Source organism: Panthera uncia, chromosome D1 (assembly GCF_023721935.1).
Source record: "Panthera uncia isolate 11264 chromosome D1, Puncia_PCG_1.0, whole genome shotgun sequence".
NCBI lineage: Eukaryota > Metazoa > Chordata > Mammalia > Carnivora > Felidae > Panthera > Panthera uncia.
The window spans coordinates 92,997,054-93,012,288 of NC_064808.1; the positions used below are offsets into that span (position 1 = coordinate 92,997,054).

At 45.5% G+C, this 15,235-nt stretch overlaps 1 protein-coding gene across 1 annotated transcript in view; it reads right to left on the reverse strand.

Moving 5' to 3' along the window:
* The window catches only part of SORL1 (sortilin related receptor 1), a 174,346-nt gene that overhangs the window by 103,102 nt on the left and 56,009 nt on the right, over nt 1–15,235 (reverse strand). Inside the window, exons 9-11 of the mRNA XM_049620870.1 lie at nt 11,829–12,021; nt 9,027–9,144; nt 8,740–8,813 (exon numbers count right to left, since the gene is read on the reverse strand). Coding sequence (XP_049476827.1) covers nt 8,740–8,813; nt 9,027–9,144; nt 11,829–12,021 — 385 coding nt within the window. The remainder of the gene's footprint in view (nt 1–8,739; nt 8,814–9,026; nt 9,145–11,828; nt 12,022–15,235) is intronic.

Below are 15,235 nucleotides of genomic sequence, written 5' to 3' on the forward strand. Positions count from 1 at the left end.
AGAGCAGGGAAAAAAAAAAAAAAATTGAGGAAATAATGGCTGAAACTTTCCCAAATGTGGTGAAAAACATACATTCACATACTCAAGATCAGCATACCCACACAGGAAAAACGCAAAGAAAACCACATCTAGATATATCACAAGAAAACTGCTGAAAACCAAAGATAAGGAAAAAAATATTGAAGCATTTACACAAAATGACGCATTCACATACAGGAAACTGGAAACTAAAATGACTACAGATTTCTCATAAGAAACCAGGGAGGCAAGAAGATAGTAGCACGTCCTTAAAGTACCGAGAGAAAATTACTGTCAAACCAGAATTCTATATCCAGCACACATATCCTCCAGGAAGGAAAGCGAAATACAGAGATTCTCAAATGAAGGAAAACCAAGAAAATGCATAGCCAATAGGTCTGCTCAACAAAAAATGCTAAAGGAGTTTCTTGAGGCCGTAGGGAAACCTATCAGGGGCTTACAGGGATTCTCAGGAATGAAGAAAGGGCAAAAGAAATAACCTGGGTAAATATGAGAGACTGTTTTTTCCCCCTTGAACTCTTTAAAACTGGTATTAAAACTGGTATTTAAAAACAGGTAAAGCAAAACAAAAGCAAAAATACTGTCTTATAGTGTTTTAATGTATATCGATGGGATACACAGAATAATAACAAAAAGGTCAGGAAAAGAGAAAGGGACTTCCGTGCTTGCAAGGTTTCTAAATTTTAGGTTAGGTGTAACATTATGTTAAGAGCAATGTTAATTCAAAAAAGACTATGAAAGATTAAATATACATGTTGTCATCCTCAGGGTAACCTCTAAAAAAATATAAAGAGAGGCACCTGGGTGGCTCAGTTGGTTAAGAAACTGACTCTTGCTTTTGGCTCAGGTCATTATCTCATGGTTCCTGGGTTCAAGCCCCACGTCAGGCTCCACACTAATAGGGTGGGGCCTGCTTGGGATTCTATGTATCCCTCTCTCTCTCTGCCCCTCCCATGTTCTCTGAAAATAAATAAATTATTTAAAAAATATAAAGAAATATAATAAAAAAGACAATACCTAAGTAAAAGTAGAATGCCAAAACTATCTAAATAATGTTAAAAAGGCAGTAAAGGAAGAACAGAGGAATAAAAAATAAAGATCATATATACATACATAAAATCATGGACCTAAATCCAACTATATCAATAATTATGTTAAATGGTAACAGTCTTGGGCACCTGGGTGGCTCAGTCAGTTAAGTTCCGGTTTTGATCTCAGGGTCATGAGTTCAAGACCTATATTGGGTTCCACACCCAATAAATAAAATAAGTAAATAAATAAAATGGTGAATTTTATGGTATGTGAATTACATCTCAACTTTAAAGGGGAACATTAAAAAATATTCTGAACTGAGTGACAGCAAAATTATAACATCTCTAAAATTTGTGGCCGTAGCTAACACAGTATTTAGAGGAAAACTTACAGCTTTAAATGTTTCTATTAGGAAAAATATCTAAAATCAGTGACCTAAAGTTACACCAAAAAAACTACAAGAAGAAAAGCAAAGTAAATCCGACGTAAATAACGTTAAGGACAATACGAAAGAGCAGAAATCAACAAAAGAACGAACAGAGACAAAGCCAAAAGCATGTTCTTTAAAACGATCAATAATATTGACAAACCAGTAACTAAACTAATAAAAGCAAAATAGAAAAAAAAACACACAAATTATCAATATCAGGAATGAAAACAGGTTATCACCACAGATCCTATAGAGATTAAAAAAAATTAATACCTTGAGTCATTTTAACCCAATAAATTCAATAACTTAGATGAAACTCACCAAGACAGACACAAGTCGTAGAAAATCTGAATAGTTCTCTATCTGCCAGAGAAATTGAATTTCTAACCAAAACATTCCCAAGACTCCCAAGAATAAAAATGTGCTACTAAAAATAAATTTGAAAAAAATTTAAAAAATAAAAAATAAAAAAAAACAGAAGACGACTCTAGGTCGAGATACATTCACTGGTTAATTATTCAAGAAAAAAAAATAACACCACTTTTACATAAAAGAGGAATCACTGCTCAACTTGTTCTATGACACCAGCCCAACCCTAACACCAAAACTTGAAAAGACATTACAAAAAAAAAAAAAAAAAAGCAGACCAATATCTCTCTCGTGAATAATGTAAAAATCTGTAACAAAGTATTAGCGACTCAAACCTAACCTTATATAATAAGGATAATATATCGGGGCGCCTGGGTGGCTCAGTTGGTTGAGCGTCCGACTTTGGCTCAGATCATGATCTCACGATTCGTTAGTTCAACCCCCCGCGTCAGGCTCTGTGCGGGTAGCTCAGAGCCCGGAGCCTGCTTCGGATTCTGTGTCTCACTCTCTCTCTCTCTCTCTCTCTCTCTCTCTCTCTCTCTCTCTCTGCCCCTCCCCAGCTTGCACTCTGTCTCTCCCTCTCTCAAAAATAAATGAACATTAAAAAAAATTTTTTAATCAGGATAATATATCATAATGAAATCGAGTTTATCCCAGTAATTTGAGATTAGTATAATAGTCAAGAATCAAACAATGTAAATACCATATCATGTATGTGATGGTATGATAATGAAAAAAATTACGTACTTTGGTCTTCATTCCCAGCTCCTGGTCAGAGCTCTTAAAAACCTTCTAACTTCCTGATGGGAGTGATGTGTATCTTACATATCCTATATCCCTTAGAACTTCCTGGATGATAGGAGAGTCCTTTGTTCTAATAAGGTGACTCTCGGTGGACCCCTGGACAGTACAGGGGCTGGCTACCAGAAAAGCTAAACACGATTAGAAGCCTGAAACTTTCAGCCCCACCCCATCCCCTGGGGAAAGGACAGAGGGCTGGAGAGTCTAAGTTCATAATCAATCATGCCTAAATGATGAAGCCACCATTAAAAAAAAACATCCCTGGGGCTCCTGGGTGGCTCAGTCAGTTGAGTATCCGACTCAGGTCACGATCTTGCAGTCCACGAGTCCACGTGGGAGCCCCACATCGGGTTCTGTGCTCACAGCTCGGAGCCCGGGGCCTGTTTCAGATTCTGTGTCTCCCTCTCTCTCTGCCCCTCCCCCGCTCATGCTCGCTCATACGCGCGCGCGCGCGCTCTCTCTCTCTGTTTCAAAAATAAATAAATGTTAAAAAAAAAAAATTTTTTTTAGCAAAAATAAAAATTAAAAAATCCCCTAAACTGAAAGATGTGAAGAGCTCCCAGGTTGATGGAGACATCCACATGCTGGGAGGCTGGCACATCTCACCTCCACGAGGACAGAAGCTCCTAGCTCAGGACCCTTCTGGACCTTGCCCTATGTACCTCTTCATCCAGCTACTCATCTATAGCCTTTGTAATATCCTGCATAATAAACTGATGGACGTAAGTAAATATTTCCTTGAATTCTGTCAGCCATTCTAGCAAATTATGGAACCCAAGAAGCTTGCGGGGCGGGGCGGCGGGGGCGGGGGGGGGGGGGGAGGTGGTTCATAGGAACGTCCTATTTATAAGCTGCTCAGTCAGAAGAATAAGTGACAACCTGTACCTTGCAATTAGCATGAGAGGTGAGGTGGGGTGGGGCTCAGTCTCACGAGACTGAACCCTTAACCTTCGGGGTCTGTGCTGACTCCAGCTAGCTGGAGTGTAGGACTCAAGTGTAGGACATCCAGTTGGTGTCCAGAGAATTGGAGAACTGCTCCTTGTGAGGGGAAACTCCCCCAACATTGGGTGTCACCAGTATTCTGAGGGGCGCCTGGGTGGCTCAGTCAGTTAAGCATCTGACTCGTGATTTTGGCTGGGTGATCTCACAGTTCATGGTTTCAAGCTCTGAGTCGGGCTCTGTGCGGACAGTGTGGAGCCTCCTTGGGATTCTCTCTTTCTCCTTCTCTCTCTGCCCTTCCCCTGCTTGTGATCTCTCTCTCTCTCTCTCTCTCTCTCTCTCTCTCTCTCTCTCCCTCCTTCCCTCCCTCCCTCAAAATAAATACATAAACTTTTTAAAAATGGTACTTCAAATCTCTTTTTAAAAAGTATTCTGGGGCACCTGGGTGGCTCAATCAGTTAAGCATCCGACTCTTGAATTCCGTTCGACAATTAAGTAATGGCTCCAGGGCTATCCCAGCCCACAGCCTGTGCTGTCCCTGCTCCGTCTTGCCACTTCATCTTCTCCCATAAACCCACCCACTCATGCAGATTCTGTGGGACACGGAGGGGCGGCGGGTGCTCAGGAGACTGGCCCTAGACCCGGTCCAGACACCGTGCGGGGGCCTCAGTCTCATCATCGATGCTGACACATAAGGACCCTGGTCGGCTCTGACAGGCTGTCATTTTATAATTCTAAACCAACTACCCAATTTCAGATGGGGAAAACCTCAGCTCCAAAGGGCACAGAAGATTTATCCAGGCTCACAAAGAAAAGGTCCCAGGACCTCCCAGACTCGTCTAACTTTCTGGACAGTCAGGAGTAACATCTATCAGCCAACAATACATGGTGTCCACTATAATCATCAAAAAAAATAAATAAATAAAAGGCAAGTGGGACACCTGGGTGGCTCAGTTGGTTAAGCGTCTGACTTTGGCTCGGGTCATGATCTCATGGTTCCTGGAGTTCAAGCCCAGCGTCGGGCTCTCTGCTGTCAGCGAAGAGCCTGCCTCAGATCCTCTGCCTCCCTCCCTCTGGCCCTCCCCAGCTCACGTGTGACGATCTCTCTCTCTCAAAAATAACAAAAACATTTTTAAAAATTTTTTTAATTAAAACAAACTAAAGTAAAATAGGTATAAGATGTGAACACTGCACAGCACGATTTTTAAATAGCCAATGAGCATATGAGAAGAAGCTCAGCATCATTAGTCACCAAGGAAAGGCCAATTAAGACCATGATGAGGGGGATGCCTGGGTGGCTCAGTCAGACTGAGCCTGACTCTTGATTTTGGCTCAGGTTATGATCGCATGGTTCATGGGTTCAAGCCCGCATAGGACTCTGTGCTGACAGCATGGAGACTGTTTGGGATTCTGTCTCTCCCCCTCTCTCTGCCCCTCACCTGCTATGCTCTCTCTCTCTCTCTCTCAAAATAAATTTTAGAAAATAAATTTAAAAAATTTTAAAACACACAATGAGGGGTGCTGGGTGGTTCAATTGGTTAAGTGGCCAACTCTTGATTTCAGCTCAGGCCATACATAGTCTGACAGTTCATAAGTTTGAGCCCCAAAGAGGACTCTGCATTGAAAGCAAGGAGCCTGCTTGGAATTCCCTCCCTCTCTCTCTGCCCCTACCCTGCTCACGCTCTCTCTCTCTCTCCCTCTCTCAAAACTAAATAAACATTTTTTAAAAACCGTGATGAGACATCATTGCATACTCATTAAACTGTCTAGGGGCGCCTGGGTGGCTCAGTCGGTTAGGCGGCCGACTTCGGCTCAGGTCATGTTCTCACGGTCCGTGAGTTCGAACCCCGCGTCGGGCTCTGTGCTGACAGCTCAGAGCCTGGAGCCTGTTTCAGATTCTGTGTCTCCCTCTCTCTGACCCTCCCCCGTTCATGCTCTGTCTCTCTCTGTCTCAAAAATAAGAATAAAAAAAAGTTAAAAAATAAAAAAAAATTAAAAAAAAAACTGTCTAAAATTAAAAAGACTGACCATACCAAGTGTTGGCGTGGACCTGAAGCATTCAGAACTCTCACACACTGTTGGTCGAAATGTAAAATGGTACATCCACTTGGGAAAACAATTTGGTAATTCCTTAAAAAGTTAAACATAAGACCCACTAAGCTGTCCAGTCATTCCATTCTGAGGTATCGGCCCAGAAGAAATAGAAATATGTAGCTAAAAAAAAAAAAAAAAAAAAAAAAAAAACACGAAATAAAATGTTATAACCGCTATAATTTATAATCGGCAAAAACTGTAATCAGCCCATCAACAGACGAATGGATAAACAAATTGTAGAATATCCCTACAGTGGGACACCAATCAACAACAAAATGGGAAAGAGCCCCTGATACATGAAACCTCATGAATACACCTCAAAATCACCACGACGAGGGACAGAAGCCAGGCAAACGGGTGGCATATTATGAATCCATTTATATAAAATTCTAGAAAACACTAACTAATAATCTGGCAGGGACGAGGTCAAGAGAAGGATGGACTGCGAAGGGGGAAGAAAGATCCTTTGGGGAGGGACAGAAACGCTTTTTGTCTTAACTGTGGGGTCGGCGACGGTTTAGGGATGGTGACCAATTCTGATCAAACCGTACCCTTTCCTATGCAGAGTTTACTGTCCTCAACAGATAAAGGTAAGGAAAGACGACACAGAAAAGAACTCGGGATCGGGGAATTTACGCTACTCATGAGTACCGGGAGGGGAACGAGAAGTATAGTCACCAATTTTCTGGGCAGCCTCTACCCACCGCATTTCTATCTCACACTTCCCCTGTCACCACCCATGCCCTTCAAACCCCCAGACTGTCCCATGCGAACACCGCCTGAGCGCACTCAGATGCCCACTCGCACAGACGCAGTCTCAACCCTCCTCTCCCCTCCTTCCAAAAATAAGATCCCTTGTGCAATGGCTGCTCTTGCCGGGCATGAAGCATGCCTGGCAGGAGGCACAAGAGTGGCCCAAGCATTGGCCACATGACACTGCTTCACTGGAGAAGGAACAAGCCACTGCTTTCTACCCTGAAGGAGAGCACTCGCAGATGTTCAAATCCCAGAGGACACCGGCATCAGAAGGTCCAAAACAAACCACAAGCCTATCCGCTGAGAACACCCCGTTTCAAAAGGAAGGTCTGGCTCCCCAGAAGAGGAAAGCCAGCTGTTTAATCCTTCCCAAGGGGGTGGCGCAAGGATGCCCCCCACACTCCAAACTGTTCACGCTTTTTGACTCCTGGGCCTGAACGACATCTCTCACCCGAACACGGAGTTATGTTCTCCACCATCCTGGATGGTTCTTTTTTTTTTTTTTTTTTTTTGTTAACATTTATTTTTGAGACAGAGAGAGACAGAGCGTGAACAGGGGAGGGGCAGAGAGAGAGGGAGACACAGAACCTGAAACAGGCTCCAGGCTCTGAGCTGTCAGCACAGAGCCTGACGCGGGGCTCGAACTCACAGACCGTGAGATCATAACCTGAGCCGAAGTCGGCCGCTTAACCAACTGAGCCACCCAGGCGCCCCTGGATGGTTCTTTATTTACGCACACACACGACGTCTCGGTCCCAGATCCCTCAGCCTGAAGGACGGTAAGCCCTACCTCGTAGGAGAGAGGTGCTAGGTCTCTGTAAACTGTACAGAAGCCAAACAAACGTCGGGTATTATTAATGCTTCACATAGTACATATTTAAATATAAATGTGTACAGGGCGCCTGCGTGGCTCAGACATTAAGCATCTGACTTAGGCTCAGGTCATGATCTCACGGTTTGTGAGTTCAAGTCCCACATCGAGTGAGCTCAAGTCCCTCATTGGATAAACACGAGCCCCACTTTGGGTGAGCCCTGCCTTTCTCTCTCTCTCTCTCTCTCTCTCTCTCTCTCTCTCTCATTCCCTCTGCCCCTCCTGGGATTCTCTCTCTCTCTCTCTGCCTCAGTCTCCCCCTGGATCACTTGCACCCTCTCTCTCTCGCTCAAAGAAAAAACAATAACAATAAATAAAGAAGTAAATATGAACGTGTACATATCACATTCCCCAATAAGAAGCACCGTGAGGATGCTGGCTCTTCTGAGAACGCTAAATCCCTCCTGACATCATGCGGGACGTACTCAGTTAAATTCTTGCCCAGTAGTCTGTTGCGATCTCCTGGTGGCTCCCCACACGGGCAGGAGAGTGCCCCTGAAAGCAACCCCTTGGCATGGGAGGCTGCTGAAAGCGTTGTTTCTCATTTTTTTTTTTTTTTAAACAAGTTTGGCAATTCTCTAATGTCCATCCAATGGCTGGATGAACATTTTGGGACTATAAAGCGAGTTCTACTTTCAGAACTAGTATGATCAGTGCCTAAGGACCCAAAGTAGCTCTACGAACTTAAGGTAAAAACAGTCTTCTGTGGCACCTGGGTGGCTCAGTCAATTGAGCGACTCACTTCGGCTCAGGTCACGCTCTCCCAGTTCACGGGTTCGAGCCCCGCGTCGGGCTCGGTGCTGAGAGCTCAGAGCTTGGAACCTGCTTCGGATTCTGTGTCTCCCTCTCTCTCTCTGCCCTTCCCTCGCTTGCACTCTCTCTCTCTCAAAAATAAACAAACATTTTTAAAAAGTTTTAACGAAAAAAAGATACAAAAATAAATAAAACAGCCAGCTTCATACCAGATACCCACACCGTCCTTTGCCGACAGGGTCTGCAAACGTTATGCTGAGTACCCGCCCCATGCCAGGCCCTGCAAACTGGGCATTGCTTTGTCCTCTTGGGATATTTAGTTACATTTACAAGGCAGGGGGAAGAAAAGGTCTGTTTTTGATTCAAAGGGCTATCTTTCGGCAAAATCGCCAGCCCACATTACAAGGTGTGGACGCAAGTCAGCGCAGCGGGTGCTCACGTGTGGCTCTGGGTTCCCCTCTTTATTTTATAGTCATACTTGGTGCCATTGACCTCCACCTGAGGCCACAAGTGTTCCTGAAATGCTGAGGCCCAATCGTGTTCTCAGACAAACAAGAACACGGGCTGAGGCTGGGGGGCAGGGTTGGGGTTGGTGGGGGGGGGGGGGGGGGGGGGGGGGTCCGGGCGGGGGGGGGGGGGGGGGGGTGGAGCTGACCTCTCGCCATCGGGCTCCGGCACTGCTGGAGATGTACACGTTCGTCTTGCTTGCCAAGTTCTTTCCCACTGACCCTGAAATGCAAGAGGAATAATGACTTTCAATTTCAAGAATATGTCAGATACCCGCCTCGCCCAGCTAGGAATCCGAAGTTGTATTTAGCGACTGAGAACGTCTCCAAACCACAAACGGCACCTGCCGCGGCAGGTGTCCGTGGTCACCGCGTATTCGGCTGCGTGTAACCAAAGAGCTCAGGGCCTAAGTGAGAAGCAGCAAAGCAGACCTACCAGTGGCAATGATGAGCCCGGGAGCGGACTCCTTGGACAGGATGGGCATCCTCCGGAGCTGAAGGTTGAGCAGCTGGCTGAGCCGCTGAGCCAGGTGGAGGGAACAGCCCTGGGCGAGCTACGGGACACAAGTTCCAGACCCCATCAGCACGTGACAGGATGCCTCCCGCTCCCCCAAAACACGGAGGCCCGTGTGAGGACACCGCGGCCACACACAGCGAAAAGGGAATCTGGCCCAGAGGAAACCAGAACTCACGCCCCAGCTGTCCCCGCACCGTCCCCCCTCCCACCCCAGGTGGATGCGATTATCCGAACCACACAAATGCCTCCCGCTGAAGAAAAGAGAAAAATAAAATTAAAACATTCCTTCGGAGACTCTCGGAAAACGGCAATTAGAAATCAGTGTCAACTCAAATAGATCGAAAGCTGTCACTCCCTCTAGATTACCCAGAGATAACTCTCACGTGATTTGGGACCGAAGAGAAATGAAAACGATTTCAGGGCACTCGTTGTTTAAGTCAGGAGAGATCAATTGCAAATAGGATTTACGCAACGCCGTCAGAGGAAACACCAAGAATCAGAAGTCATAAAGCTCCCAGATGTACAACACATGAGACCTAAAAATCCACATGAAAACAATTGTGATGCAGTCTGCATTCGTCCCAAGAACCGGCCCTGCGATGAACGTCCACTGCAAAACGAGTTACTCAAACTTGCCTCCACCACTTCACATCCGGATTTTAACAGTTCTGCAAACAAAGCCGTTTGCTGTGTGGTCGGGCCCGGTTCCCTTGGCCAGAATGTGATGGTCGAATGTCATCCGGCCACGTCTGGTGTTCTAGACACGGTAACTCTTGGGTGCGCTCACGTTAATAGGTAAAAGTTGACATGGTCTGCAAGATACGCTGGTTTTTATAAAAAAAAAAAAAAAAAGGATCTAACAAACGTCCACCTTGCTGGCATCGCAGTTTCGCAAATGAAAACTGGAGCAAGTTAGGCCGGGTCTCAAAGAAAGATGTGCCGACCAACCTGTTCTTTCACCACCTAAACTCACAAGCAGAAACGAAAAGCTCGACCAACTGTTGTACAACTCATAACTAAACAGACGAGTCAGGGGAATAAGCTGAGTTTCAACAACACCACTAATTCTATAAAACTAGGGCTCAGACCCCCAGCAGACACTCAAAAGCAGCCCACCCCCATCCACACAGACTCACGAAACACTCCCCAAATCTAGAAGACACTCCTGAATAAAGAAGCACCTGGATGTTTGCCTCTTATCTACTTATAGCCTTGCCTCTTCCCCAAGTTAGACTCCATGCGGTAAGCTGAAACCTGTTGCCAAATAGGGAAGAGTAATCGAGAAGCCTGGGGAAAGCAAGAGCCTCCAAAACAAATTTCCCAATGGCCACAGATACAGCATACAGTAGAGTCGACACAATCGTGGACAAACAAAATTCAAAAACCCAAAAGACCAGGTGACTGTCTAACTCTTACGGTTTTTCCAAGAACTGCTGCCGCTCGAGTTTTTCTGAGTTCCTTCTGCCCACCTACTTTATATACCCCAGATCCCTTGTGCAAGGCGAAAATGGAGGTGTGGGGTGTCACATAAGGCCAAGGAACTCAAAGCCAAGAACGCACTGTTCTTCCAAGGGACAAGAAAGGAGCCACCTAGGGGAGGGGGAACCCTTTAGTGAGACCAACTAATACTTTGCATATTCTCAGCTTTTCAGATGGAGCCACTGATTGGGAAAATTGTAGAATCCTAAATTCTATCCAAGAAAGCATTTTTTGGGGCGCCTGGGTGGCTCAGTCGGTTAAGCGTCCGGCTTCGGCTCAGGTCATGATCTCACGGTTCGTGGGTTCGAGCCCCGCGTCGGGCTCTGTGCTGACGGCTCAGAGCCCGGAGCCTGTTTCAGATTCTGTGTCTCCCTCTCTCTATGCCCCTCCCCACTAGCACTCTGTCTCCCTCTGTCTCAAAAATAAATAAACATTAAAAAAAATAAATAAATAAATAAATAAATAAAAAGAAAGCATTTTTTTTTTTCCAAGTTCCACATAAATGTGGGACTTTAAATGTCAGAGTTTCCAAAACTTTTCTGGTTCACAACATAATTAGTATCCCCATGAATTTTTTATAGCAGCCTCAGGCCAGAAGAAATACCAACACTTGTTTTTTAAGTAGTTAAGGCCAAGCAACTTAAGTAAGTATACATGTTCTAATAACTTAGTAGCAGCTCAAAAAAATATATATATATACATATGTATATATACATGTACACACACACACACACATATATATATATATATATATATATATATATATACACACACATATATACATATACACAGAAAGAGAAAGAGAGAGAAAACAAAATTTCTATTTCATTCTTAAATAACCACATTTGCTTAATACGGGATATGTGTACCTGATGGGTACTACGTAACCTCTCAAAGTTTAGAATCATACCAATGTCATTTCCTGCTCCACCCTGATTTTCCCACTTGCTTTTTATCTTATCACCTGCTAGAAAATCCAGCTTCACCAAGGAACGATGCCTCCCAAAGAAATACAGCATGAAGTAATGTTGAAACTAGGAACTCAAGACAGCATTTCACAGGGTGACGAACAAATATCACGTTGTCATGCGTTTCCCTTAAAAACTTAAAAACATCCCAGGTGCCCCTGGGAGTTCACCACGGCAGCCCCGGGTGCCTGGGTGCTGAGTTTGGGAACTGTAAGGGCAGATCGCCGCATAAAAATTTGTAGTAAGAGCCCAAACAAGATGAAAGCATCGATACCTCACAATTGATTTTTTCTCCATATCCTGTGAAGGCTGGAGCCTGAAGAAATTCCCAGGTGCCACCTTTGTCAAAGGTGATGACTGATCTCATGTTCTCCTCATTCATAGAACCGTTAATCAGAGTAGCAATGTAGACTCCTTGTAACCCTTCCACTCGGTGGAAGTCAGCAAATGGCTCGTTTGCAAAATACCTGCAGTAAGAGAAAATAAACAGCTGCGAACCAGAATTGACATTTCCTTGGTATGTTTTTATTGTAAATAACATAAAACTTAACTGTTTTAAAGGACAGAACTCAATGGCATGAAGTACACTTGGCAACGTTATGTTGTTGTACCAGCATCACTATCTGGTTCCAGAACCTTTCCAGCGTCTCAGAAAGAAACCCCATACCCATTGGCAAGCATTCCCCGTCTCCTTCCCATCCCAGGTCCTGGCAAGCCCTCGCCACTAGTTTTCCTCTCTCCAGGTTTGCCTATTCTGGATGTTTCATTATCATCGGAATCGTGCAACATGTGGCCTTTTTTATGGTTACTTTCCCATGTTTTCAACATTCGCCCATATTGTAGCACGTAACAGCACCCCGTTCCTTGTCACAGTTGAATAATCTGTTGGTTTGGTTTTTTTAACGTGATTGTTTTTTAACCTTGAAGGCCAGGATGCTGATCCCCTCGGTAGGGAGTTCAGAATGCTGAGTACAACACAGAAAGCTGATGAGAGGGTCCCACCCAGTTCTTCACTAACAAATTCACCGCAAATCCTCCAGTGAGCCTCGGCCAACGGGAAACAATAAGCTGGTTTTGCCAGACGCTAATAGAAGAGCTGGGGCTTTACCCCAACTGCAGGAATACGGTGTTACAGCTTACACAGCCTTACACTTTCGACTAATTATCCAACACGCTGATCGGACAGAAGCCCACAGGGTTTCTGTCAGAAAGCAGAGCAGAATCCCTACCCAAGGAGGCCATATGCCGAGCGAGGATGGTTCTAGAAACTTGAGGTTCTACTTGGTAACAGTGATGCAGAGAATAAGCCCTCCCAGGCCTGAACTGCCATGCTAGGACATTGATTTCACTGGAAAGCAGTTCTGCACTGAAATGGTACCACAGGATTCAAATGCGACAGATCGCGGAGAAGCGCTAACCAGACTTCACACGTGGCTTTCAAAACTGGAAGTGTGTCCTTTATTTAGAAGGGTTCTGAGCCACTGGGCTTTGTTTAAACACAAAACAAAACAAAACAAAACAAAACGCAGAAGTGCTTTCTTCCATGATCTGCTGTATAAATCTTGAGCTGGTTGGGTGCTTGGCCTCCTCAGACAGAAAGAAGCACGCTCCAGGCTTTGAGGCAGACGAGGAAATTTTTGAAATTTTTTTTTTAATGTTTATTCATCTTTGAGACACAGAGAGAGACAGAGTGTGAGCGGGGGAGGGGCAGAGAAAGAGAGAGAGAGAGAGAGAGAGAGAGAGAATCCGAAGCAGACTCTGAGCGGTCAGAGCCCCATCCAGGACTCGAACTCACTGGTCATGAGATCATGACCTGAGCCTAAGTCGGACGCTTAACCGACTGAGGCACCAGGCGCCCCTGAAAAAGAACATTTTTAAAAAGCACTGACAAAGCTACCTCAGGGTGAGAGACGGAGCACAATCCTAAGTAAGATACGGGTGTTGAGACCACATATTCTGACATGTGGTTTCCTTAGGTCTCCTGGAGTTATGTTTTGGTTGCTGCTTTGGAAATCGGTTCAAGATCTATCATCTACCTGCTCTCTGTTTGCCTCAGCAATACGGTGTTGGATTCCATCATCAGAAAGCTGCTCCACTGGCTTCCTTCACGCATTCGGGAGGTCCGGGTTTCTCTCATCAAAAGAGCCCTGCTTGTTCCCTCTGGTCATTCCCCTGGAATTTTTGGCTCTTGGATCCAAGCAGAAACCTGTCCTCTGTGCCTCACACGCTCCCCAGACTGTCCTGTCGGCTCCCCTTTGGCCCTGCGACAACTCACCTCTCCCCGAGCGCCCTCTGTTCATCCATTTTCCTACATTTCTTCTCGTTAGCCCTCACGACAGCACCTGCCCCTGCTCCCCGGCCACGCACCAGGGCCACTCGACCACCCTCCCGGCAGAACCCAAGGCCGCCTCGCCCTCATCTGAGGTTCTCCTCAGTTGCCCCCCACCAGGCCTGACATCGCCTCTCCACACCTGGTCCTCCACCCAGACATCACTTTCCATGACATTTCTGCTCTGCCCATCCCCCCAGTGCCAGGGTCACCCCGTTAGGAACTCCTTCTCCAGTTCTCAAAGCAAGTTAGGATCGGTTCTTTGGCACTCTTCCTATTGCATTCAAAGAACAACTCATTTCAAATACCACAGAAGTGCTGTGTTTTGTTTTGCTTTGTGTCGTGCTGTTTTTCTTAATCAGCCTGCCCACCTAATCCGGTCACTCACCCTTATCCCATTTCATCTTGCTGAGATGGGAGAAGTGGGTGACAAAACTGGACTCAACGGAGCTTATCCGAAGATCTCCAGTCGTGAGATAAAATCTGAGGAGAGCGACCAGAAGGCTGAGCCTGTGTTGGTCTGTGAGTGTATACATAAATCTGTTTCCAATTTCCGAACTGGATCGTATGCTCAGGCAGGGCGGTAGTGACCTTTGTGACCAAATAAAGGACCGTGCGTGTATATGACAGGGACATATGGTCACATAACTGAGCTTACTGCCTCCTGGGGAGCCGCTCTCCTCGGCTTCTGGCTTCAGCTCTGCCCTGAGATCTCTGTCCTGATTACCTGACGAATGTGGAGGATAAGGAAACCTTCCGCAAGCTGGGATTTACCTGCTCCACAGCCAGAGGCTCTCAAAGGTGAGGGGGGCAAAAAAAACCCAGAATCTATACAAGGCCTGAGGAATAATGGCTTATAGTTTTAATTATAATAAAAGGAAGGAGGGGCACCTGGGTGGCTCAGTCGGTTGAGCGTCCCACTTCGGCTCAGGTCACGATCTCATGGCCCATGAGTTCGAGCCCCGAGTCGGGCTCTGTGCTGACAGCTCAGAGCCTGGAGCCTGCTTTGGATTCTGTCTCCCTCTCTCTCTGCCCCTCCCTCCACTCACTCTCTGTCTCTCAAAAATAAACATTAATATATATATCAGATATATATGTATCTGATATGTATGTAACGGGTAATACGTAAGCTAATGTTATGTGAATTCCACCTCGATAAATTATTTTAAAAAGAAAACAAAAAGGACACAGGAACCAGGCCAAAGAGCCTGCCACTGACCACACCAGAAAAATCTGAGGCTGAATCATGGTAGGAACGGTTTAGAACACATTAACACACACTGAATAATAAATGACTCGTGAGTTTATACTGGGGGGGCGGAAAGTAAGGCATAAAATAGGACACACCTCCA